The 26744-nt window shown below is 39.9% G+C and overlaps 1 protein-coding gene across 4 annotated transcripts in view; it reads right to left on the bottom strand.

Moving 5' to 3' along the window:
• FER (FER tyrosine kinase) overlaps positions 1-26744 on the bottom strand; it is a 412213-nt gene that overhangs the window by 160489 nt on the left and 224980 nt on the right. For all 4 annotated transcript variants that reach the window (XM_074952926.1, XM_074952925.1, XM_074952927.1 and 1 more), the window contains one exon: positions 7968-8024. In XM_074952926.1, coding sequence (XP_074809027.1) covers positions 7968-8024 — 57 coding nt within the window. The remainder of the gene's footprint in view (positions 1-7967; positions 8025-26744) is intronic.

The raw sequence follows: 26744 nt of genomic DNA, 5'->3' as shown, positions 1-26744 counted from the left end.
CTAAATCTTAAAGCTATCCCTGGTTTATCTCTACACAGATCTCTTTCCTTATGTGTGCCTCTGTTTGGAGTTTTGTGACTTCAGTAAGCATAGCCAGAATTTGCAGGAAGTGGTTTCCTTGTTTTTCTGAGTAAATAAGGTTTTTTTTAAAATAATCACCACACATAGCTGTACATTAGCACACATACTAATGTGAAACGCAAAAAAAAGGGGGGGGGGGAGAGATACAAACGGTAAGGAGAAAGAGATAAAACTCAGGTGGATGATAGCAATGCTGTTATAGTTACAAGGTACTTCTATTCTAAATCCCTACTTATAAACACAACTTTGAAAAATCATCTTACATGAAAAACACCAAGATATAAAACAATTTTTTAAAAATATTTAAGTCTGTACTTATATAATATTCACTTCATAAAACTGAACTGTAGAATTATTACTTCCTCTACTATCTCAAGCCTCTGTTAATTTGTCTAAACTAAGATAAAAGGTATATTTCTAAAACTTGTGGGTGAAAACATTTTCAATCTTTTTAAAACCCTAATTGTATTTGAACATGTTAGCTGAGGTGAACCAGAGTTCCCTACATAAAGTACACCTATAACCCTAGTTTAGACAAGCCCAATGTCATGGTGATCTTCTTTGGGCAAGAAAGTGCTAGCTGGAAATCCCTTTCAAGTCGGTTAGTACCACCACTACATTACTGCCGGGAAAAAAAAAAAAAAAAGCATGCAGAGACACAAAGTTCTCTATGAGCCAAGCCTGCTACTTGTACAGTGCTTCCTAGTAGTGTCAGCCCAGGGAATGAGATAGTAAATATTGATCTCATCACCATAAGACTATTAAGCTGGTCCATAAAAACATTTAAAGAAAGTCTTTCACACTGGAGAAAATTTGGGAGAAGAGAACAGATTCAAGAAACAACAATTTTTCATAGCAACTTCACTGCAGGAGGAAGCAAGAGAAGCTGATGGGCTGGGAGCAAACTCTTAAAAAAAAAAAAAGGCTTGCAAAATGGTATGGAACATTATGAAAACCTCATGTCAGAGAACTAGCTCAATTAAAAATATATATTATAGTTTTCTACAGTCAGAAGTCTTCCTTTTGGACTGTCTTCTACCCTAGATCTTTGTGCAGAAATCCCAATTGTATCAGTGGTGGTTCTACATGCAAAATGAGGGTAGACTATGGCTTATTAAGTATTCTAAAATTCTCTTATGCCATTAATAATAGCAATGAGAAGTTCCAAGGGGTGCCCATGCTGGGAAAACTGTGGAGCATTCACAGAAACCGGGTGCTTTTAACCATAAAACATTACTAAAATCACTTTGCAGCTCCTTCTTTGCTTAAATGATGGTGTTTTAGGAAATTTTTGACAGAAAATGCTCTTAAGTCATTTATTTAGATATTTTAAGTTAAGTACTTTTTTTTTATTATTATTCATAACGTTCCCTCTGAAGTTTGAAATTCATTTTTAATTTCCCTTCAAGTTTGTATTCACAGCTCCCATCAGGATTGCTAATTTAAATAAAGAGGCAAAACTAGAAACAGAGCTGTGGCTATTCAACATATATTTTTCTTCTAGGAGATTAAGAAAAATTGATTCTTTGTAACCCTTCTTGCATAGATAGTGGCTCTCACAGAACGTAGGCTACACACAGCATTGCTTTTATGGAACAAACACAAACTGCAGCAATTTTTTTTTTAATTACCTGGCACTGCAAAGATGACTATTAACAAAATTAAATATACACGGGTCAAGGTAATGTAGATATATTTCAAACCTAAACTACTTGACAATACACTTTGTAATTTCACAGTTTTATAAAGCTGTGTTTATTATATGGTTGAACTTTCTAGTTCTTTAAACAGGGATTCTTTTCTCCTCTCAGCCATTAGTAAGTAGCTTATACTTGGAAATCCAAACTTCAGATAGGACATCTTTGAACCACAGTATTACTCTCACTCAGCAAGGGCTGCAGATGCTCCTATGTTTTGAAAAAGAAAATGGAGCATAATGATAGTTCATTGTACTCTATCCTGGTTAATTTTATTTTATTCCTTGTGAAGGGAGACCGCAGGTAAGTTAATATAAGCAATCTCCATTCATTCTGGGGCAGACACTGCTCACCCATTTATTCTCAATCTGTTCTTCAACCTGGTGACCACTATTTAGAAATTTTAATACAGCTAGAGGTGGTGGGATGGAATGTGAGTTATCTATATGACTTGGCTGGTGTCTTCTGAGGTACTGCTAGTACTGCTCCATGCAGCTGGAAACAGAAAAGTCTGAATAGTGTAGCAATCAGCATCTTCCTCCCTCTTTTAATTTGGAGTAATCACAGCACATTTTTAAAGTGCCTTGCCAAGGCAAGATATATTTTCAGATTCATAGATTTTAAGGCAAAAGGGACTATTAAATCTTTTACTCTGACCTCCTATATAAGTAGGGGCCTACCAAATTCATGGTCCATTTTGGTCAATTTCACGGTCATAGGATTTTAAAAGTTCAGCTATTTACATCTGAAATTTCATGGTATTGTAACTGTAGGTGTCCTAACCCAAAAAGGTGTTGTCGGGGTGTGTCACGAGGTTATTGTGGGGGTTGTTGCGGTACTGCTACCCTTACTTCTGCACTGCGGCTTGCAGCAGCGCTTCCTTCAGAGCTGGGCAGCTGGAGAGCCTTGGTTGCTGGCTTGAAGCTCAGCTCTGAAGGCAGAGCCGCCGCTAGCAGCAGCTCAGAAGTAAGTATGGCATGGTATGGGATTGCCACTCTTACTTCTGCACTGCTGCCTGCAGAGCTGGGCCCTCAGTAAGCAGTCACCACTGTTTGGCCGCCCAGCTCTGAAGGCAGCAGCACAGAAGTAAGGGTGGCATGCTATGGTATGGTATTGCCACCCTTACTTCTGCGCTACTGCTGGTTTGCTGCCTTCAGAGCTGGGCACCCAGCCAACTGCCACCGTTCTCTGGCCACCCAGCTCTGAAGGCAGTGCAGAAGTAAGGGTGGCAATACTGTGAGCCCCCTAAAATAACCTTGCAAACCCCCCACCCTGCAACTCTCATTTGGGTCAGGACCCCTAATTTGAGAAATGCTGGTCTCCCCCATGAAAGCTGTATAGTATAGGGTAAAAGCACACAAAAGACCAGATTTCATGGTCCATGGCGTTTTTCATGGCCGTGCATTTGATAGGGACCTATGTATAACACATACCATGGAATCTCATCCAGATATTTCTGTATTGAGCCCAATAATTTGTGTTTGACGAAAACATACCTTCCAGGAAGGCCTCCAGTCCTGATCTGAAGACTTCAAGAGAAGGAGAATCCACCACTTTCCATGGTAGTTTGTTTCAATGTCTAATCACCCTCACTATTAAAAATTTGAGCCCTTATTACCCAGTATTTTCTCCCCATGAAGCGACTTATAACCATACTCAAATCACTTCTTGAACTTCATTTTGATAAACTAAACAGATTGAGTTCTTTAAGGGCTTGTCCACACGAACACTTAGTTCGTGGCAAGCTGGGGTGTACATCTATCCTACACTAACCTGTTGAGCGTCAAGTGTCCATGTGGACTCTGCTGCCATGCAGTAAAATTTCCCTAGTATGCTTTAATCTACTCGTTTCAGAGTAACAGCCGTGTTAGTCTGTATTCGCAAAAAGAAAAGGAGTACTTGTGGCACCTTAGACACTAACCAATTTATTTGAGCATAAGCTTTCGTGAGCTACAGCTCACTTCATCGGATGCATACTGTGGAAAGTGTAGAAGATCTTTTTATACACACAAAGCATGAAAAAATACCTCCCCCCACCCCACTCTCCTGCTGGTAATAGCTTATCTAAAGTGATCACTCTCCTTACAATGTGTATGATAATCAAGGTGGGCCATTTCCAGCACAAATCCAGGGTTTAACAAGAACGTCTGAGGGGGGCAGGGGGGGGTAGGAAAAAACAAGGGGAAATAGGTTACCTTGCATAATGACTTAGCCACTCCCAGTCTCTATTCAAGCCTAAGTTAATTGTATCCAATTTGCAAATGAATTCCAATTCAGCAGTCTCTCGCTGGAGTCTGGATTTGAAGTTTTTTTGTTGTAATATCGCAACTTTCATGTCTGTAATCGCGTGACCAGAGAGATTGAAGTGTTCTCCGACTGGTTTATGAATGTTATCATTCTTGACATCTGATTTGTGTCCATTTATTCTTTTACGTAGAGACTGTCCAGTTTGACCAATGTACATGGCAGAGGGGCATTGCTGGCACATGATGGCATATATCACATTGGTGGATGTGCAGGTGAACGAGCCTCTGATAGTGTGGCTGATGTTATTAGGCCCTGTGATGGTGTCTCCTGAATAGATATGTGGGCACAGTTGGCAACGGGCTTTGTTGCAAGGATAGGTTCCTGGATTAGTGGTTCTGTTGTGTGGTATGTGGTTGCTGGTGAGTATTTGCGTCAGGTTGGGGGGCTGTCTGTAGGCAAGGACTGGCCTGTCTCCCAAGATTTGTGAGAGTGTTGGGTCATCCTTCAGGATAGGTTGTAGATCCTTAATAATGCGTTGGAGGGGTTTTAGTTGGGGGCTGAAGGTGACGGCTAGTGGCGTTCTGTTATTTTCTTTGTTAGGCCTGTCCTGTAGTAGGTGACTTCTGGGAACTCTTCTGGCTCTATCAATCTGTTTCTTCACTTCCGCAGGTGGGTATTGTAGTTGTAAGAATGCTTGATAGAGATCTTGTAGGTGTTTGTCTCTGCCTGAGGGGTTGGAGCAAATGCGGTTGTATCGCAGAGCTTGGCTGTAGACAATGGATCGTGTGGTGTGGTCAGGGTGAAAGCTGGAGGCATGTAGCTAGGAATAGCGGTCAGTAGGTTTCTGGTATAGGGTGGTGTTTATGTGACCATCACTTATTAGCACTGTAGTGTCCAGGAAGTGGATCTCGTGTGTGGACTGGACCAGGCTTAGGTTGATGGTGGGATGGAAATTGTTGAAATCATGGTGGAATTCCTCAAGGGCTTCTTTTCCATGGGTCCAGATGATGAAGATGTCATCAATATAGCGCAAGTAGAGTAGGGGCGTTAGGGGACGAGAGCTGAGGAAGCGTTGTTCTAAGTCAGCCATAAAAATGTTGGCATACTGTGGGGCCATTCGGGTACCCATAGCAGTGCCGCTGATTTGAAGGTATACATTGTCCCCAAATGTAAAATAGTTATGGATGAGGACAAAGTCACAAAGTTCAGCCACCAGGTTAGCCATGACATGATCGGGGATAGTGTTCTTGACGGCTTGTAGTCCATCTTTGTGTGGAATGTTGGTGTAGGGGGCTTCTACATCCATTCCTATTTCAAAGCGCGCAGCAGGCTAGTGCAAAATAGAGTTACACCCTAGCTTCCCCCCAAACTAAGCATTGGTGTAGACATTGTTTCCTGCACACATAATTTTTGTGGCTTTTTTCAGGACCTCCATATGTTGAACATCCTTTTAAAAATGTGGACATCAGAAAAGGAGGCAATATTTCAGTAGTGGTCTCACTAATGCTGAATATGGGGGGAAGTCACCTCCCTACTCCTACTTACTACTCCCCTGTTTATACATCCAAGGATTGCATTAGCCTTTTTTGCCACAGCATCACTCTGGAAGTTCATGTTCCAGCATTTGTGTGCTATGATCCCTAAATCCTTTTTAAAGTCACTACTTTACAGGATACAGCCCCCCGTTCCGTAGGAGTGGCCTGAATTTTGTTCCTAGATGCATGACCTCACAGTTAACTGTATTAAAATACATTTTGTTTGAATGGGCCCATCTTATCAAGCGATCCAAATCGCTTTGTATTACTGCCCAGTCCTCATTATTTACCATTTCTCTAATCTTTGTGTCATCTGCAAATTTTATCAGCAATGATTTTATAATTACTTGATAAAAATGTTAAACACTGGGCCCAGACCAGATACCTGCAGAACCCCATTAGAAACACTTGCATTCAACAATTTCCCACCGACAGCTGATTTTTTGAGATCTGCTAGTTAGCCAATTCTTAATGCATTTAACATATGATGTATTGATATTGTCTAGTACTCATTTTTAAATGAGAATGTCATGTGGTACTGAGTCAAATGCCTTATAAAAGTCTAAGTACATTACATCTGCGTAAGCTTTATCAATCAAACATGAAATCATATTAAAAAAATCACGTTTGTTTGACAAGACCTATTCTTCCATAAAACCATGTTAATTAGCATTAAGTATAATCCAGCCCTTTAATTCTTTATTGATTGAATCCTGTATCAGCTTTCATGTTATTTTGCCTAGGACTGATGGTAGGCTAACTGGCCTATAATTAGCTGTGTCATTCAGCTTGACCTTTTTGAATATTGGCATGAATTAGTCTTTTTCCATTCTTCTGGAATTTCCTCAGTATTCCAAGATTTATTAAAAAACAACATCAGGGGATCAAGGACATTTTATGCCAACTCTTTTACAATTCTTGGGTGTAAGTTAACTGGGCCTGCTGATTTATCCCTACTAGGTACTGTTTCACATCCTTCTTAATTAGTAATTGACTGGAAAGTAGTTCACCATCTTCATGTGATATGAGTACATCATCCTACTCCTTTCCAAATATAGAAATGAAATACTTATTGAACGTTTCTGCCTTTTCTGCTTGTCATTACTCCTGAATCAGTTTTTACATAACAGCAACATACATGCACAATTGAGGCAATTTTCTTTCACAAGAAGTAATTCTTCAGTTATAGGATGTTCTGTAAATTTTTCTGTCAACCATATCTTGATATAATCATAACTTATTTTACCATGCAAATAACTTCTTTTACTTAATATTGAAATGTATTACTTTTATTCAATGACTCATTGTGTCTGTCTTGCTCACCTAGGGGTAATTAATGTTTATTTTTGTGAGAAGGCCTTGATTGATGCCAGAAATGTGTCTCTTTTCCAGCATGCTGCTTTTCCATTTTCTTCAGTAGAACTGGCATTATAATTGTGTGGCATTTTTAGTGGACATAATTCTCTGTTTATCTAGTGGCAGTTTGTGTTTTTGTTTCCTTAATCTGTCAAAGAGATTTTATCCTGTGCAGCAGAATGCTTTGACAGAATTTTCCCCTCCTGTTGTTTGAACGGTTCATCAATTCTTACAGTATAAGAAACATACACATTTTATGCTAAGCCGACTGTCTTTATATGTTTCTTTTGATTTAAAGCATTTTTCAGGTTTTGTGGCATAGTCTAGAGCATTAGAGGCAGCCTAGTATAGTGGATTAAACACGAGTTTGAGAGCTAGGAATTCTTGAACATTAATTTCAGTACTTGTACTAACTCACCATGGGGTTTGGCATCAGTTTCACCAAATGTAAAGTGGGCCATAGGGCTAGTTACTTACCAAATTTATAGAAGTGTTCTAAAAGTTTATGTTTGTAAAAGACTTTGACGATGTAAACTGCTATGTAAGTGCTAAGTATTATTTTGACTAATGCAGCGATTGTTGTGATGTTACCTACATGACTATTTTACTTGCCTAACACTGAGCAGGTCATACAAAGTCAGTTCAGTCCACATAAACCATCTTATTTTTATCAGCTCACTAATTTATGTAAGCACCTTTACTACTTTGCAGAAACATTCCTCATTGCTTGTATTTTTACAACACATAAAATTAGATTGTTAAAATCAGTATGTATATGTAACTATATGAAATATGCAAGCTGCTCTTAAAACACTTATACCAATCAACAAAAGACAGAGAACATTTACTTGTAAACGTGGTATACTTTTATGTATGCTGAAATTCAGTGCTATTTGCAATGCATTAAACTATATGAATTACTAAAGAAATTTTGTTTACTAGAAAAATAAGAACTCAAAAAATAAGAAACTATAGACTTCACAGTCAATATATACTTGGAACTCATAGGCTAAGGATTTTTTTTTTTCATTTAGTTCTGTTGATTACTTACTTTGCCCAGTAATTCTCCCAGTGTGACATCTTCATGATTGAGAACCCATTTCTTATCCTACAGCAAGGAAAAAACCAGTTGCTTAGTCCACGCAATAGTATATTTCCCATAAGACGTATTTGAGCTAGTAGAAATAGACCTAAAGGAATATTTCATTCAGACCATTCAATCAACAGCATGCCAAGACATTATAACCTCAAGAGGCTATAAAACAGATTTAAGAAATGTTGCTGCACAATAGAATATTAAAATCTACATTATAGCAAATTTCTATCAGAAAATTAAGCCTTCAGCATGATACTATACATGTAAATAGAGCACAACAGGCACTATTTTCATAAAACTCAGGATCTGATATCTACTATTGCTGATTTTAAAAATGACTTTAGTCAAAGTAAGGAGATAAGGAGACTTCCTTTCGCAATACAAAAAAACCCCCCAATAAATCTAATTCTGACTTGATCCAACAAAATGGTTTCCCTTCCAGTACGTTGTAAAAAGAACCAGTTTTTCTACAGATGAACTGGCCATGTGTTAGCATTTATTAAACCTACTGTGTGCAGTTTCACATATTTCTCAAGTAATATCCCGTAGTATAATAAAAAAACCAATCATCAATTATAGTGTCAGTACAGTACTGAAGACCAGTCATGCAAACATTCTATTACAAAACAGCATATGCATTAAATGGCTGCAAAAGCTGCTGACCGCACTGGGACACATTTGGATTGGTACAAACATGTTTTGTTGAAACATTTCCAGAGCTGTATTTTAATACTAATAGGCATGGTCACGTAGAGGAATTATTTATTTCTGTTTATTTCTTTAGATTCTTCCAGCATATGATACTCTAGCCACCATGCAAATACCATCAACAACAATATCTTATATGAAAATTTATCGTCATCACATTTACACCACGGATCTGTCCATTACTAATGAAACAAACCCAAATCTAAACCAGTCTGTTGCCATCCCATCAATCCATTTTCTCCCTGAATCTCAGAGTAAAAGGTGGGTTTTGTAGCATGCCTGGTAAAATAGCAAATCTAGCCTTAATGCACCAACTGAAAGCAAATTCCAAAGTCAAGGACCCCCTTACCTATTTCCTCCCTCAAATAGAGAGGTCAAGTTTGAGCAGCAGCACTAATCATAGCTGCAACAGAGAAAGTAAGGTGGTCTTTCAGGTAAGCAAATCTCAAAATCTTCAGGGTTGCAAAAATATTGACAACCAGTGCAGACTACAGATTAGTGGTATAATGTGCTAATTTTTTGTATTGCACTCCTTAATAATCAAGTGGCTGCACTGAGCATTAACTTCAGTTTTATAATGGTCATACTGTGTAATCCATGTAGAACAGTCTAATCTAGAGGTGACAGCAACATCAATAACTGACCAGAATTAAACTGAATTGATTTAAATTCTTTCAGATTCTCTTTTTTCTGATATTTAGTGTTGATTTAAAGGCTCCTTTGTGCCACCAAGGTTAACCTAAAATTAAGAGCTTCAATGAATTGTAAATTCACCTTTAGTTGGTCATGGATTAATTGAGAACAAGTTCTGCTTTCTAAGAAGTTTTTTTTTTTTTTTTTTAAAACAAGTTTACTCCCAGCCAAAATACAAAACCTGATCTGATTTTGCTAAATTCAAAAAATGTATACTGGTTGTATTACAATTTACAATCAATTTAATAAACTTATTTAGCATTTCAAAGTGAATACTTTTTTTCACTTTTCTTAAATTAGATATATTTTTAAATCTGAACCTCTACATTTTCTCATCTGGACAGAGAGAAAAATAGGAAGCTTTTCTTTTATCAAATGGATTGAGGGGTATAGTTAAAAATATTATTTCTCAATCTGCTGCAGACTTTCCCACCCTTTCTTTTGACTGTACTGTCCCCTTTGCTTCCATAAGTGCGGGGGGGGGGGGGGGGCCGCGAAGGTAGGAGCCTGTAGCAGAGCAAATACAACCACTATTTTGCAGTCTGTTAAAGGCAAAAAGATATTAAAATAATTTTTATGGCTGAGACACAAACTAAGAAAAGAGAAGACATTTTAACACTTTCATCTGTATGTTACAACACAGACTGTTTTACTATTTTCTTGTACCTAACAGAGTGCTTTGCTTTTGTCGGTTTGCTTCATGTGCTTGACAACATTTAAGATCATCCTGAACATATTCTGTCTGTTTTCATTTCTCTCTTTTAATTTTGCAGCTGAGGTTTGTTTGTTTGTTTTAAGGTGATGGAGTATGTGAAAAATATTCAGTTTTAGATTCTTTTGGACCGATCTGATTCCTAAGGAATTATCAGATTTGTTCTAATCAGATAGTAAAATCTCTTCTGTATTGATCAGTGATTGGGACATCATTTGGGGACCCCCATCAGAGAATCAGAGAAAGGTCGGGCTAGAAGGGACCTTGGGAGATCAGTCTAGTCTCCCCACCCTCCACGAAGGCAGGACCAAGTATACCTTGACCATCCCTGACCGGTGTTTGTCTAACCTGTGCTTAAAAACCTACAATGATGGGAATTTCACAACCTCCCTTAGAAGTCTATTTCATATCTTAACTACCCTTAAAGTTAGAAAGGTTTTCCTAGTATTGAACCTAAACTTCTCTGACTGCAGATTAAGCACATTACTTCTTGTCCTACCTTCAATGGACATGCAGAACAACTGATTACTGACCTCTCTGTAACAGCCCTCAATGTATTTGAAGACTTATAAGGTCCCCCGTTAGTCTTCTTTTCTCAAGACTAAACATGCCCACTTTTTTTTTTTTTTTTTTAAAACCTTTCCTCATAGGTCAGGGTTTCTAAACCTTTTATCATTTTTGGTGCTCTCCCCTGTCCACATCTTCCTTGAAACATGGTACCCAAAACCGGGACACAATACTCCAGCTGAGACCTCAATAGAATGGGACAATTACCTCCTGTGTCTTAGGGTACATCTACACTTCCAATAGCGAGTAGAGTACAGACACTGCATGCCCAGCTAGCATAGGTATGCATAGCAGTATGTATGATGAGGCACTGCTTAGGCAAGCAATGTACAGACATGTCAGAACTGTAGATTATATACCCTACACAGCTCTCTATATACCCCAAAAGTGCCACCCACATCTATACTGATATTTTAAGCAGTTTAATATTTCACTGCCGGAGCCTGTCCCTACTGCTGAGAAATGCTCTGGCAGCAAAAAAAGGCTCTGGCAGGAAAGAGGCAGTGGGGAAAAGGCTCTGACGAGGAGGAGGCAGCAGGAAAAGGAACAGCCAAAGCCTTTCCCTGCTGTGTGCCTTGTGCCAAAGCCTTTCACTGCCGCGTATAGCTACACACTCCAGCATGGATGCAGCCTGCCTTTCACTGCCACATGTTGTTACGTGAACCCTACATGTTGCCGTAAACGTAGACACAGCCTTACATATGGCACTCCTGTTAATATACCCCAGAATATTAGCTTTTTCGCAACTGCATCAAATTGATGACTCTCAATTTGTGATCTACAATAGCCCCTAGATCATTTTCAATACTACTGCTTAGCCAGTTATTCTCCATTTTGTAAATGGGCATTTGATTTTTTTCTTCCCAAGAGTAATGCTTTGCACTTGTCTTTACTGAATTTCATCTTGTTGATTTCAGATCAATTCTTCAATTTGCCACGGTCATTTTAAATTCCAATCCTGTCCTGAGAATGTCATGGGGGACTGTATCAAAAGACTTACTAAAAATCAAGATATATCACGTCTACAGCTTCCCCACTATCCACTTGGCCAGTAACCCTGTTAAAGAAGGAAATTAGGTTGGTTTGGCATAATTTGTTCTTGACAAATCCATGCTGGCTCTTCTTAATAACTCTTACCCTCTAGGTGCTGACAAACTGATTGCTTAATAATTTGTTCCAGTATTTTCCAGATATCCAAGTTAGGCTGACTGGTCCAAAATTCCCCCCTTTGTTCCCATCATTTTATTGTGCAACCACTTCTTAAAAGGTAGAGATGTCCTTGCGGACTAGCTCCCCTCCAGTATCCTTGTGTTTGGTTCTTAAAATGTTTCATCTGTGGACCACAGTACATACATGGATCACAACTTGAGAACTACTGCATTACTTTATAAGGCAAAAATCCATAGATGTTATGTAATGCATTTATGCCTAAAATTGTAGGTCAAAATTTATCTTGCACTGCAAATCTGCTAATCTCAGCAAGACACACACTGCTAGAAGGATTTAAAGAAAAAACAACAACTTGTCCTGTTTAACCATTCTCTGCTCGTTTCCCATGTACATGATGTGCTGTGTTGAAAAAGACTAGCTGAAGGTTGTGGGTAGAGCTTTGAAGAGTACATCATGTTTTCCCCCCCCTTGTTTAGCCCCTGATTGATTACCATAAAGCACACTTAAATTCGTGAACAAATTTGTGTACTTTAGCTCCTCAAGCTAACTGGGAACATCAAAGCAGCAAACTTCTACACCTTTGGCAGAGGGGACAGATAGGAGGAGAGGTCCTGTGTGCAGAAAGAACCAGCGCTAATTGTGCTTTATTAGTGTTAATTACAGGATACAAGTGCATTCTTGGTGACTACTGTCTTCCTACAGGGAAGAGAAATATTTTGTATCTCACTGCCACTTCCTTCAACCATCTAGTTTTACTCCAGAGGCTCTGTGTGGTCCAGTGGTTACAACAGAAGCCTTGGAGCCCAGAAGAACTGGTTGTCCTAAGCAAGAAGATTGTATAGGAGACAGTGCAGCTCAAATTAAAAAGTATCCCACTCATTTATTAATTTTCTGTGCTTGGACAGATGGAAAAAACCTTTGGTACAAATCTCTGCCTGTTTCAAACTGATAAACAGACCCTGCAGACGTGATAATATTGCTGCTGCTCTTAAATTTTGGCATTAGATAATTTGACAGGTAAAGAAAAAAGTAATCTAGGTATGATCCATCTGATAAAGACATTCAAGGGGAAATGTTTGTGCAAACTTTATTTTTGCTTTGAAGATCTTTTGTGCTATCACAACTTCAAAACTGTGTACTACTGAAGTTCATTTCATGCAGCCATCCTTTATGAAAAGGAAATAAATTAAGTCTTAAACTGAAAGACGTTATTGTGCTAAATTTGGAACTTCCCATACTAAAATAACAAAACAAAATTTTTTTGACTTACATATACAACTACTTTGGCAAATAATGAGACGTGATATCGAAGTTTTACAAAAACACACGTCTATCCCTTCCCTCCCACTCTAAGATGTTCATGTCAGCAATTGCTAGAATACACCAAATAATTTGTTGCTGCAGCAATCACATACAGTATACTACAAAGACAATTGTGTATAAATGTTGAGAAGCTAATGAAAAACAAATGATATTATAGGAAGAGTCTGTCACACAACACACTCTCTTATAAATCATTAAATGCCTAACAGTTCATAGCGAAGTTGTAAATAAATGATTTACTGATTTTAATGGTCTGCTTAAAAAATGCAAACATTTATTCCAGTTCCTATAGTATGCTTGATTAGGTTCTTCTTGGCTAAAATTGCATCATGTGACCCTTTATATCATGAAGAGTTTCTTAGGAAAAAAAAATAAAGATTTAAAGAAACAAAATCAGGAAACATCAGTATACATTGAAAGACATGGTGGGCTTTCAAAAAAACAAAGCAGCCTACACTGCTTACATGTCCTGTTTAAAAAAAATGCACCCGAAGAAAGATTTACATCACTTATTAAATAAACAAATGGCTAGAAAAAATATATTAACTTTATCTGAAAGGTGATATAATTTTATCTGATTGTAAAAGAACATTTTAGCCTCGGACATCATTTCAGTCTTGATAATTTCACCACCCTTCAAGCAATATGTCATTGGCCTCAAAAACTAGTCTCTATTTAAAAAGTTTATAAAAATATGAATATATATAACAGATACAGCAAGTAAATATATTTTTCAGTTACAGCAAACAGGAAATACTCCACTCAATATGCTGACTATGCTTCCACATAAGGGTAATGGATGAATTCTTTAGTTGAAATAAAAGACCGAGTAGAGATTATGCTATAGTAAAAATGCAGACAGATATATCTGTTATCTCAAAAATAAAATTTTAGAGAAAATTGCACTCAGAAAACTCAGTGTGGGCTATTAGAATGCTTAAATCACATATGAAGGCAGGTGATTTCTCCCAGAATCCAGTTTTACAGGGAGAGCTGGTTGTGACTCATGTATTTAGGCAGACTAACACTTTCCATTATACAGGATTTTTGCAACCCTCTTTTACAAAGCTATAACACTTACACTATTTTTTTGAAATTCAGCATGGGGAAAGACCTGGGGCAAAAGAAGTTCCGTTGCTTTGCTCCAGGATAGTCTATTCAGGTTTAGTTCATACATAAAAATTGCCATTTCTCCTTTCTCACTTGCATTCTTCAGGAAGATTTTGCTAACATGACCAAATAATAACTGAACATAACATTCCCTCAGCCATCCCTGCCCCTAGCAAATAGCCTCAATGGCCCATCCCCCATTTTGGGGCAATACATAGGATTGGAGTTTCCCCAACTCCCATGGAGGGGAAGAGGGCTGGGCCAGGCTTCCCTCAGCCACACTCTGGACCCACCAATCTATTACCCACTGCATTGGGATAAAAGCCTTCTCCTGCTGCCAGTTAATGTAACTAGTCTGTAGTTCAAGTGGTAGAGGTCTATGTTGCTGGTGATGCATGATGAGGGGAGAGAGTTATTGCAGTTGTAAGTAACAGAATTTGATTTTATCTTTTTCTTTAAAAAATGGAAATTACAAAATATGCATTTGAAAGAGTGTAATTTAGGTTACACAGTAAAGGAAATGCCTGTGCAACTTTAATTCTGCCCGCTTACACTTATGCATTAAGATACAGTCTTTAATTACATTATCACATCCTATTTTTTCCCAGAGAGCCCCTGCCTTATTCAGAGTGCAGGATGAATGCACAGTGAGGCAGAATTAAAGTTGCACAGAGACCCTTATATCTGGCATTTCCTAACTTTCAGTTATTTGACTGTGCAACCTAAATAATGTTCCTTTAATGTCATTTTTGAAGGCTTTTTTTATATATGTCTTTATCAAGGGATCCACTCAGAGAGGTGATAAGTGCCCACAACTCCTAAAGAAATAACGGGGAGCTGTGGCATCAAGACACCTGGCAGGAGACATTCAGTTCTTCACAGGACTGGGCCCAAATGCATATTTACAGTATTTATTTTTGTTTGAAGTTAAAAATAAAATAAAATAACTAGGACTATTAAACAGAATAAAATGTCCAAGTATCAGAGCTGATCAAATACATCAATAAATATTTTTGCCATAAATAATAGCAGAGTTCACAATTATTCATGAGGTCATTAGTCATTGTTTGCAAATATCTGGGCAGCTGCTGAAAATCATGAAAATGTTTGTGAATCCTGAACATTTCAAGAATTTTAGGACAAATGATGATTTGTCTGAAAATTTATATTAATTACATTGACAGAGCCATGGCACGCACACAATTGCACTGTGCTCATACTGTCAATGGCTGTAGCCAGTAATATCAGTCTTTTGCTTTCATGAACATGCATTTCTCTAAAACATAAATATCTTAACTATCTTATGGACCAATCTCAGCACCTACAAAAGAAAATGTTCTCAAAAAGTGTTCTGTTGGTAATATAAAAACCTAGTTTCCCCTATAGGACTTGTGCCTCTGATTACAGGATTAGAAGCTAGTGTTTGTTTTGTATTTATTCAAATCTACAGAATAGCTATCCATGATTGTCTTACTATGCAATAAAATAATCTGGCTAAAATTTGTGCATTTGACTGGCACTCAAGCATTAGTCAAAATACTACAGAGCTTTAATCTTAAATTCTAAATGATAAAAGTCGACGCTTATGAAACAATGATCTTTACAAGATATTGCGGCAAGGCACCTCCTTCGTCTTGCCAGACTTAGCACTTCCCCTCTGGCGGTGGCGGGCCTGGGGTAAATCAGTCTCACTCTGGGCAGTGTTTGCCTTCCCCCTTCTGTGCTCCTTCGGTTGTTTTTTCAGGGTAGGTCTCAGGGGTGATCCTCCATCAAAAAGGAAACAGTCACACAAACACAAGAAGAAAGGGGGATACCTTTCCCTGCTGCCTCGCAGAGGCAAGGTGTTGTCCTGTTGTTTGTCCCGGGGTGTTAGTCCTTTCCCTAGCAGACATTTAGGTTTGGCTGTTTCCCTTATGGGAAGGAGCACAGCTTCTCACCCTGGAGAAGCTTATTTCCCTGCTGTCACTAGCTTGGCAGCAGCTTGTCTCTCTCGCTCCCCCACTTTTCTCTCACCAGAAGAGGGGTTTTAAAAGGTTTCAGGCATCCCTTAATTGGATTCAGGTATCCCTAATTGACCTCAGGTAACCCCTTCTCAACTTGCAGGAAAAAGGGTCTTTAATATGCTAGGGCTGACATATTGGCCTTCCAGAACCCTCTTGCAGCTGTCCGGCCTGACTTTGTCGCAATATTATAAACTTCATCTCCCACAGTTTAAATACACTGCCCTACTCAAATGTATTTCATGCAGACCAATTACAGAACCCTACTGATACGCTGAAGATACTCATTTACTTTGTTATTTCAATTACATTTTGGAGATTTTTTTTATCTCTGTGTAACCACCATACTAATACACAAGCCATGTGATTTTTTCCATTCTTTGAAGAAAAAGCCTTTCTAAAATATTCCTATATATTATGAATTCCATTAACTTCTACATAAGTCAGCAGTTTCATCACAGATACGACGCTCAAAATTTGTTTTTAACTAACACACTATAGGCTTATTGGGCCAAAACCTCAGAAGTTTTCCCTTGGAATTCATATTTTGTTCTGGCATTTTGTATTAATAATTACATTTTTCATGCATAGGTGCTCAGAAATACCTCAATCAACGCTAGAGAATAGCAACATATCCCACTTCTTGTTATTGTGTAATGTTAATGGTCTCTATCCAATACGCACAGGCTCAAGCCACGTTTTCAGATGAGTCTCAGAACTAGATCTGACCCATGACCTTCCAGACCATTTCAGGTAAAGACAGCTGCCGATTTTTATACATGAAATTATTTTATCATCAAATATTTTCTCTCTCTTCAGTGGGAATACCATAGCCACATAAACGTCAGAATGTGACCCAGAGACACAATGCAGCATATGCCCCACAACCCCATGTAGCCAGTGAGCTCTGTCGTCAAACACATAAAGGGCAGGGTGGAGTCTTGGTTCCATTTATTTTGTGCTCCTTTTGGCAGGCTGCTCCTGTGGGAAGCAACTCACTAGCAGGTCCTGAGCTCTCCTGAGCAGAAGAGTTGCAATTCCCTTTGGTGGGGGGGTGGGGTTGGGGTAGGGGAGAAGGGAAGAGAGAGGAATATGCTTCACTATGTAATTAGAGGGGTTGCTTATTCCCTCTTTCCCCACTGTTTTGTCACATAAGGATGGCCATGATTTAGTCCCCAGGAAACTAGCTCTAAAGAAATTGTAGGAAAAAGAAAAAACTGGTTTCTAGAATTATTTTGTTATATGTAATACTACAGGGCCACACACTTGGTTGCTTCTATAGGCTGCGTGCATTGCACACACTAGGGACTTCTTCAGTTACTCCATTCACCCCCACAAGCTCCCCATCTGCCATCCTCCCATCCACCTCTGAATGCCCCCCCATTCTCCCCTTTTCCTCCACCATCCCATGTCTTCATCCCCCTAACATTGTCTCCCATTCTCCCATCATGCCAGGAGCTCTCTCTGTCCCCCTCATAACCCCATAGCTCAACATGACAGGAGCTCTAGGTACCCCCTCCCCATACCTCTCTCTACTACGTGCCAGGGGATGTATGTGTTCCCCATGCCCCCCATATCATTGTCCTCCATTCTCTACTCCCATGTCAGGGTCTGTGTGTGCCCCTCATTTCCCCCTCCCAGAACACCAGGGTCTCCCAATTCCCCTCCCACCAATGCCAGGGGCTTTCTGTTCCCTCCCATTCCCCTCCACCATTATTATTTCCTTTCTTTCTGTCTGGGAGATAAGTCATTCAGGGTGTCAACATTTTAAACACTATCAGGAGAATGGACAGAGCTGAGAGGGAATTGTTATTGTGCTGGAAGGGGTTAATGGATGCTGTGGACTGACTGCTCCATCTACAGACAATTACAGATCTAGCTGAAGCTGCTGGGTCTGTTAACCAGATGGAAGTGGCTACATGTGTCCCCCTTATGTCCCTTTCTGTTTTTTTTATTTTCACCAAAATAAATAGCCTTCTGTCCACTGAAGTCTAGAACATCGAGTTCAGAGTAAGGCCTTGCTTTACTCACCCAGTAAATCTAAGGCAAAAAGGAAAATACGATGGCTTCTTGGAAAAGAAAATTTTAAAGTATTTAACTTAATGAGCTTCTGAATTAAAAATAAAATATTGCAAGAGGCAAAAAAAAAAACCCAAAACAACAAAAACTAAAACCGAAGTTAAGAGATTTTTACCTATTACTTTCCCAAGATTTAATCCTTCAATGAATGACACTTTGAAAATATTGACAAGACGACAACATTTCAAAGGCTTGTCTATGAAGAAGAAATCTGATGTACAATCATTCAGAGGAATAATTAAACAAAATGGCACTATACGCTGCAATCAAATGATCTGTCAGACGATGTATTACCACTATTAATATTAGTGCATTAATCACTACCTGTATTTTTCCTTTTAATGCAAGCTTTCAGTCAGCCTGCTTTATTATATACGAGTTTAACACATATGTTCCATTCAAAATCTCAGTACTAGCAGATTTTTCAGAGACAAAGGACTATTCAGAATTTGATCAGCTTTGTCAGTGAAGTTCTCATGGCTGCTTTAGAAAAAATTTCTTTATTGATAAGTATATGCAGATTGTCTTGCTTTGTTAGAATTGGTTTCACAAGCAGTCAGTAATTGAACACTTGTTTAAATGGTCTATAAATTAATCCAAGTCGTCTTGAATAAGATTATGTCTATTTATGAAGGATTTGTTTTTATCAGCAGATACACATTTCATTCCCTTTGGGTACATAAACTGTGTTTGTCTAGTTTTTCCTTCCACAGAAAATGTTAACTGTTCTGATTCTTTAAAGCAGGTCTGCTGTGCTTGGTGGTACAGTAATTTCTTTTCCTCATTTCAAAGGGCTACCTTTTAAGTACAAAGAGCTTCAAAAATAACTAATTACATATTCACAAATACAAGGCTTCGGAGAGATTTATCTTTGGAATCAATTTCATTCCTTCTCACCTGGTAAGTCATAACTGTTTTACAGGTTTTTTGTTTTTAAACTACTACATAATTATAGTACACTATAACAACAGGACACTAATCCAGCCCCCAAATTGACCCTGACAACTTCTTATTCAAAGAGAAAATTACCCCTCTGGTAGTAGCCAGACATCATGCTAGTTCGGGCATTTTGAATTGTCCTAGATCGCTCCTTCTCCACTGTCACAGATATATGGCAACATGACTCAGTGAGCCACAGACAAACAAAATGACCTAAAGTCCTGAGTAGATTCCCCCTGGCTGACAGCTATTCTTGTCATCTCCATTTTAATTTTCCTCTATATATCCAAGCACTCAGTGCTAGGATAAAGGGATTTTTTTTTTAACCAAGATTCAAAAGTTAGTCAAAAAGGAATTTATTAATTCAAACCTATTTTAGGGGCTGGGAGAGGGTCATTCCCTATCAATCTTTATATTACACAGTCCTTTGTTTATTTAAAAGTGCTTGACTATAAACAGAAATGAAATCCTGAGCTATTACAGTATAAGTGGCTATTCCTGAACTCTTGAAAATTCTAGTCCAGAGGTCATGGAATTCTCTCTCAACACTGTTTTTTCCCATCGGGATGTGAAACATGGAGGTGAGCAGAGAAATAAAAGTGATGTACTAAGCAAGGCAGATTTTTTCTTTTCTTTAGTGTTGAAAAGGGCATGGGAGATCAGGGAAGTTCATATATTAATATTACATAATATATGGTGAAGGTATGGTACAGCTTGCAACCTATTCTTGGAACAATATCTCTCTTTTTGTACCACAAGGGTTTTGCCTTTCCTCCTTCAAATATTTCCTGAAAATCCACTTTGTCTGCCCTGTTTTTCATAGTTAATTTACTATAGTGCTGCTGGCTTTTACTCTCCATCTTCCTTTCATTTAAGTAAACAACTTTTTTTTCTTCGACCATTCCTTCCCATTACACGTTAAAATGGACTGGGTAGTAAGGGCCCCCACCCATGTACCACAAGACCAGGTGCCCTGCTGGAGGTTTCCACTATTTACCGTTTTTTTCTCTCTCTTGTCATCACATTTTTTTTCTTCTCTCTCTTTTTCAACCTACCAGCACTTAAATGGATCCATGCTGGAGGGAGTAGCTAGCTCAGAGGTGGGCAAACTACAGCCCATGGGACTGTCCTGCCTGGCCCTTAAGCTCCTGGCCGGGGAGGCTAGCCCCCGGCCCCTCCCCCACTGTCTCCCCTCCCCCACAGCCACGCCGGCAGCGCGGCTGGTTCCAGCTGGGCTGAGAGCTCCTTCTGCTCTGATCTGCATGGTAAGGGGGCAGGGAGTTGGATAAGGGGCAGGAGGTCCCGGGGGGGCAGTTGGATGAGGGGCAGGAGTGTGGATAGGGGTCTGGGGGGGCAGTCAGGGGACAGGGAGCAGGGGGGTACGGTTTGGGGTGTGGGGTCCCTGGAGGGGGCGGTCAGGGGACAAGGAGCGGGGGGGGGGCAGGGTTTGGATGGGTCAGAGGTTCTGAGAGGGGCAGTGAGGGGGCAGAGGCCAGACTCTTTGGGGAGGCACACCCTTCCCTACCCAGCCCTCCACACAGTTTCGCATCCCGATGTGGCCCTCGGGCCAAAAAGTTTGCCCATCCCTGAGCTAGCTGAAGGCTCTGTTCCCCCTGCATGCTTCCACAGGAACACGAATGAGGAAACTAAGCAGAAAAGTGGCGATATAATCTCCTCACACATGTTGTGCCTGCGACTGGATGCTCCAGAGAACTAAAAGAAGGCAGGTGGGGCTTAAGAGGATATAACAGCTATTCTCTCTGGTCCTGGCAGGGACCTCCTCAAAACTGCTCTTTTTCTCCTCTTCCCACCAGCAACTGCAGCTACTCCACTCACCCTCTCCCCACCTCAGAGTAGCCATCCAGGGATTATAGCGCACCTCAGATGTAGCACCTTATTTTTGTTATTACGTATACATTAGGATTCTAGCACATTCTGGTATTATGACTCTGATCCCAAGGAAATTTGGAGTGACTCATTTAACTTAGTCATTTGGTATTACTCCACAATACACACATACTTGAATGGACATTTCTATAATACATAGACAAAACACAGTGTGTTAAAGATGACAAGTCTGCTTCTGGCTTTGTCACTGCATACTTTCTAAAATATATCACTATCCTTGTACATACTGTTGAAGTACACTGATTTTATAAGATGCTGAATGCACCCATGTGTGTTCATAAATCACAGTGCAAAAGCTCAAGCCAAGATTTTCAAAAATAAATACCCAAATTTAGGCTCCTAAATCCATATTTTGTAACATAAGTTGCCTGATCTTCAAAACATAAGTATTTACTTAGGAGCTTTAAGTTTAAACACCCATTTTTTTTTTTTAAATCTTGGCCTTCATCTTTACCTCACTCTGTTTTGCCTAATTATTACTGCACCCAAGGTGAAGAACTGTCCACTAAGAATGTGGGAAAAGAACTTCCCTTTTGTCTCAAGAGGCATACAGCCTGGTCCTTCAAGGGCTATGCTGCGTGTCTTGCTCTCCCGACTGAAACTAATGGGGTGAAGAGTGTTTGGCTGATGACAGGATTGGGCCAGAGTAAATTACTGAGTCACTTAAACTGCAGGTGATCACTTTACAATATACCATTGGTCAAGGTCAGTGGCTGAGGAAGAAATTTTTGCCTGGATGCCCAAAACTCACTAGGAATAATTAACTGCTCTGGGGAAGACACCATAGCACCCACTAAACAAACTGTACTCAGTGCTTTTTTGAAGAATGATCACTAATTATTAAAACGGACTTCCACTGGGAGTTCATCATTCCAAATTCTCAGGGCCACCATCAAAAATTTATACTTGCCTCGCTACTTACGGCAAACTGGAAGTTCTAGCAACAGATGGTGTGTCAGCAACTAACAGGAAGAGACATATTTACTGTAACACTGGCAGGACAAAACTTGAAGTTTAGTTTTTCAATGTAATGTACTAAAAGCAACTATTTAAATGCTGAATTTTGAAAATGAAGCTGGAGTACTTGTGGCACCTTAGAGACTAACAAATTTATTGGAGCATAAGCTTTCGTGGGCTACAGCCCACTTCATCAGATGCATAGAATGGAACATATAGTAAGATAGATATATACATACAGATAAGTTGGAAGTTACCATACAAACTGTGTGAGGCTAATTAGTTAAGATGAGCTATTATCAGCAGGAGAAAAAAACTTTTGTAGTGATAAACAGGAGAGCCCATTTAGATGGTTGACAAGAAGGTGTGAGGATACGTAACTTAAGGAAATAGATTCAATATGTGTAATGACCGAGCCACTCCCAGTCTCTACTCAAACCCAAGTTAATGGTATCTAGTTTGCATATTAATTCAAGCTCAGCAGTTTCTCGTTGGAGTCTGTTTTTGAAGCTTTTCTGTTGCAAAATTGCCACCCTTAAATCTTTTACTGAGTGGCCAGAGAGACTGAAGTGTTCTCCTACCAGTTTTTGAATGTTATAATTCTTGACGTCTGATTTGGGTCCATTTATTCTTTTATGTAGAGACTGTCCGGTTTGACCAATGTACATGGCAGAGGGGCATTGCTGGCACATGATGACATATATCACATTAGTAGATGTGCAGGTGAACGAGCCCCTGATTGCGTGGCTGATGTGATTAGGCCCTATGGTGGTGTCCGCTGAATAGATATGTGGACACAGTTGGCAACGGGCTTTGTTGCAAGGATAGGTTCCTGGGTTATTGTTTTTGTTGTGTGGTTGCTGGTGAGTATTTGCTTCAGGTTGGGGGGCTGTCTGTAAGCAAGGACTGGCCTGTCTCCCAAGATCTGTGAGAGTGATGGGTTGTCCTTCAGGATAGGTTGTAGATCCTTGATGATGCGCTGGAGAGGTTTTAGTTGGGGGCTGAAGGTGATGGCTAGTGGCGTTCTGTTATTTTCTTTGTTGGGCCTGTCCTGTAGTAGGTAACTTCTGGGTACTCTTCTGGCTCTGTCAATCTATTTTCCCATGTTTATTCCCCCTCCACACCCCATCCGACCCCTCACCCCCCCCCCCCACACAGTTCCTCACACATTCTTGTCAACTGCTGGAAATGGCCCACCTTGATTATCACTACAAAAGGTTTTTCTTCTCTCCTGCTGGTAATAGCTCACCTTACCTGATCACTCTTGTTACAGTGTGTATGGTAACACCCATTGTTTCATGTTCTCTGTGTATATAAAATCTGCCCACTGTATTTTTCACTGCATGCATCCGATGAAGTGAGCTGTAGCTCACGAAAGCTTATGCTCAAATAAATTTGTTAGTCTCTAAGGTGCCACAAGTACTCCTTTCCTTTTTCCAAGAAGTGTCCATTACAGTATTCATGTGCCCCCTCCTACCACTTCCCTCAGCACTTCCAAATGTTCTGAGGGTGAGACTATATAAAGGGGCGGAGAGCCCTCTACCACCTAATTTCCTTCCACTGCAAACCCACAGACCCTGTCTTTATGAAAAGACGTAAATGGGAAGTAATTCACTCACCCTTCTGGCTGACATAATGGCAATAATGAAGGCTGTTTTAAGAGATTAAAAATACAAAGAACACTCAACCAAGGTTTCAAAGGGTGGTTTCACAAGTGTACATTGTGACACTGCACCCCATAATGCTTTATAGAAATATGCTTATGAGTGTAAATAGGACATAACTGGAATATGTTTTATGCTAGATATGCCATGTAACATATGTTTGCAAAGGTTACGTTCTTCTGCATGTATTCATCCTGTTCGTATGCATGTATCATTTTTATGTCTGAAGTTATGATCGTTGGCTCTATGCTTGTGTTTAAAGTGTTTGCTGTAGAAAGCACCTAAGGCAGATTTGGTCAACGTAGTGTGAAGGGGTTATTCAAGTAATTGGGAGTACTTGGCTAACAACGGATCTTGACAGATGCCAATCCACATCTGAGCTTTCCTGGGAACATCCTGTAGAAAACAGAGTCATGCGTGGACATGTGACTTGCCCATGTGACTCCAAAACTCCATTTTGTAGCTGGATTCTACACAGGGGGAGAGAGGGGTTTCCACCAACAAAAGAGAGACTATATATGCCCCTGGGAAAACCTCTCCATATTCGTCTTCAGCTGGCTCAAGAGATAGCCTTTCCACCCCAAGGAGATGCCTGAAAGAAACTGGAACAAAGGACAGTAACTACATGGGTGAAAGTGATTGCTGGACCCAGACTAGGAGGAGGCTAGTCTGTCAAAGCAGCTTATTGGAACATCTCTGGGGGTCAGATTTACCTGTATTTAGTTTCCTACTGTATTAGGCATAGACTTTTGTGTTTTATTTTATTTTGCTTGGCAATTCATTTTCTTCTGTCTGTTATTACTTGGAACCACTTAAATCCTACTTTTTGTATTTAATAAAATCACTTTTTTACTTATTAATTAACCCAGAGTATGTATAATACCTGGGGTGGAAAACAGCTGTGCATATCTCTCTATCAGTGTTATAGAGGGAGAACAATGTATGGGTTTGCCCTGTATAAGCTTTATACAGGGTAAAACGGATTTATTTGGGGTTGGGACCCCATTGGGAGTTGGGTATCTGAGTGCTGGAGACAGGAACACTTCTTAAGCTGTTTTCAGTTAAGCCTGCAGCCTGTGGGGGACGTGGTTCAGACTTGGATCTGTGTTTGCAGCAGGCAAGCGTGTCTGGCTCAAACAAGGCAAGGTTCTGAAGTCCCAAGCTGGCAGGGAAAACAGGCTCGGAGGTAGTGTAGGCACATCAGGTGGCATTCCCAAGGGGGTTTCTGTGATCCATCCCATCACATACATAAAATCAAATTAAGATCCCTAGAAAAAACAGGATTTCTCAAAGGGGGATACATATAACATAACCTCCTCACAAACTCGATCTACCATCAACCAAAACACGATAAGCCACGATAGCTGTCAAATAAACTTTCAAAGATGAGTTAGAGAACCCCTCAGTTTTTAAGTGCATTAAATAATCCAAACTACAAATTATGGAAGCAGAGACAGGAGAATCAGATTTTCCCCGCATCCAAGCCACAGACCTGGACCATTTCCAATAACAACACTTCTTAGGAGACAGCATTCTAGTATTAAGCAGTACATTCTGCACCATGAAGAACATGATTATTCAAGAATAGACAGAGTCAGAGTCCAATCACCCAAGCTGTCAGGTGAAGGGACTGCAGATTCGGATAAAGAATCCTGCCCTATTACTTAGGCACAAGATCCAGAGACAAAGGAATATGTATAAAGACCCTGCTGGACAGCAGGAGCAGATCCATAAACCACTGCTGACATGGCCAATCAAAATTATCTTTGCCCTGTCCTGACACATCTTCCTTGTCACTTTCTGGGTCAATGGGAAGGGTGGGGGGAAACAAACATACAGAAGTCCCCTTCCCCAGTGCAGAATGAAAGCATCTGAGATGGACTGATGTCGTGCTCTTGAACAGAAGATAAGACGCTTTCTGATGAGCTTTGTAGTGAACAAGTCCACATCTGGTTGACACCAGCTGGAAAAGAGGCTCTCAATCGACTGATCCTTCAGGGACCATTTGTGCATTTGAGAAGTGTCCCTGTAGAGACTATCTGCGATCACATTGCTCTCTCCTGCTACACGTAGGGCCACAGGGTGCATATCATGGAGAATGCACTAGTCTAATAATCTGATCACTTCTGCACATAACTGAGTGGCATAAACACCCCTCTTTGTTGACGTAATACATAGCACATGTATGGTCCATTACTACTTGAACAACCATCCTGTGTTTGAGGAGAAATGACTTGAAGGCCAGATGAATGACTTAACACCAGCAAATTGATGTGCAAGACTCTCCCTTGAGAAGCCCAGTGACCTCAAACCGTAAGATGACTCAGATGTGCCCTTCCCACCAACATTGTTTCATGCATCTGAAGTTTCAATCCCCCTTTACCATTGGTGAGGGTACTAGATACTCCTGAGAACATTTTCTTTTACTGACCACCATGTCAGTAAGTTCCGAATGTCTCAAGGCATGCTCATATTTGAAGATTGTCCAGATTTGACCTATAGACATGAGCTATCCAGTATTACACTGGCCTCATTCTGAGACATTCAAATAGATTCACATAAGAAGTAGCTGCCATGAAACCTAGAAAGAAAATTACTTTCCGAGTCTGACATCTTAAGATGTCACCCCGCAGGTGTCCTGAAACCTCCTCAATAGCCCCTATCAGAAGAAATTTCTACACTTCTGAAAGTAGAATTGCCTTGTGAGAAGGTTCCCTGAAAAGGAAAGGGTAGGGGGAATTGAAAGGGGGTAGTTGCACAAACTGAATGGCAACGCCCTTCTCTATAATTTCTAGGACCCATTGGTCCAGGGAAATAAACCCCCGCTTGCTGATGAAACAGGCTAGCCTTTCTTGAAGAAAAAAAAAAAAAGGAAAGAAAGGATCCTCACCGATTGCTTCTC

The sequence above is a fragment of the Natator depressus genome, chromosome 5 (assembly GCF_965152275.1).
Source record: "Natator depressus isolate rNatDep1 chromosome 5, rNatDep2.hap1, whole genome shotgun sequence".
In the NCBI taxonomy this organism is placed as follows: Eukaryota; Metazoa; Chordata; order Testudines; family Cheloniidae; genus Natator; species Natator depressus.
This window is presented reverse-complemented; position numbering and strand designations above follow the sequence as displayed.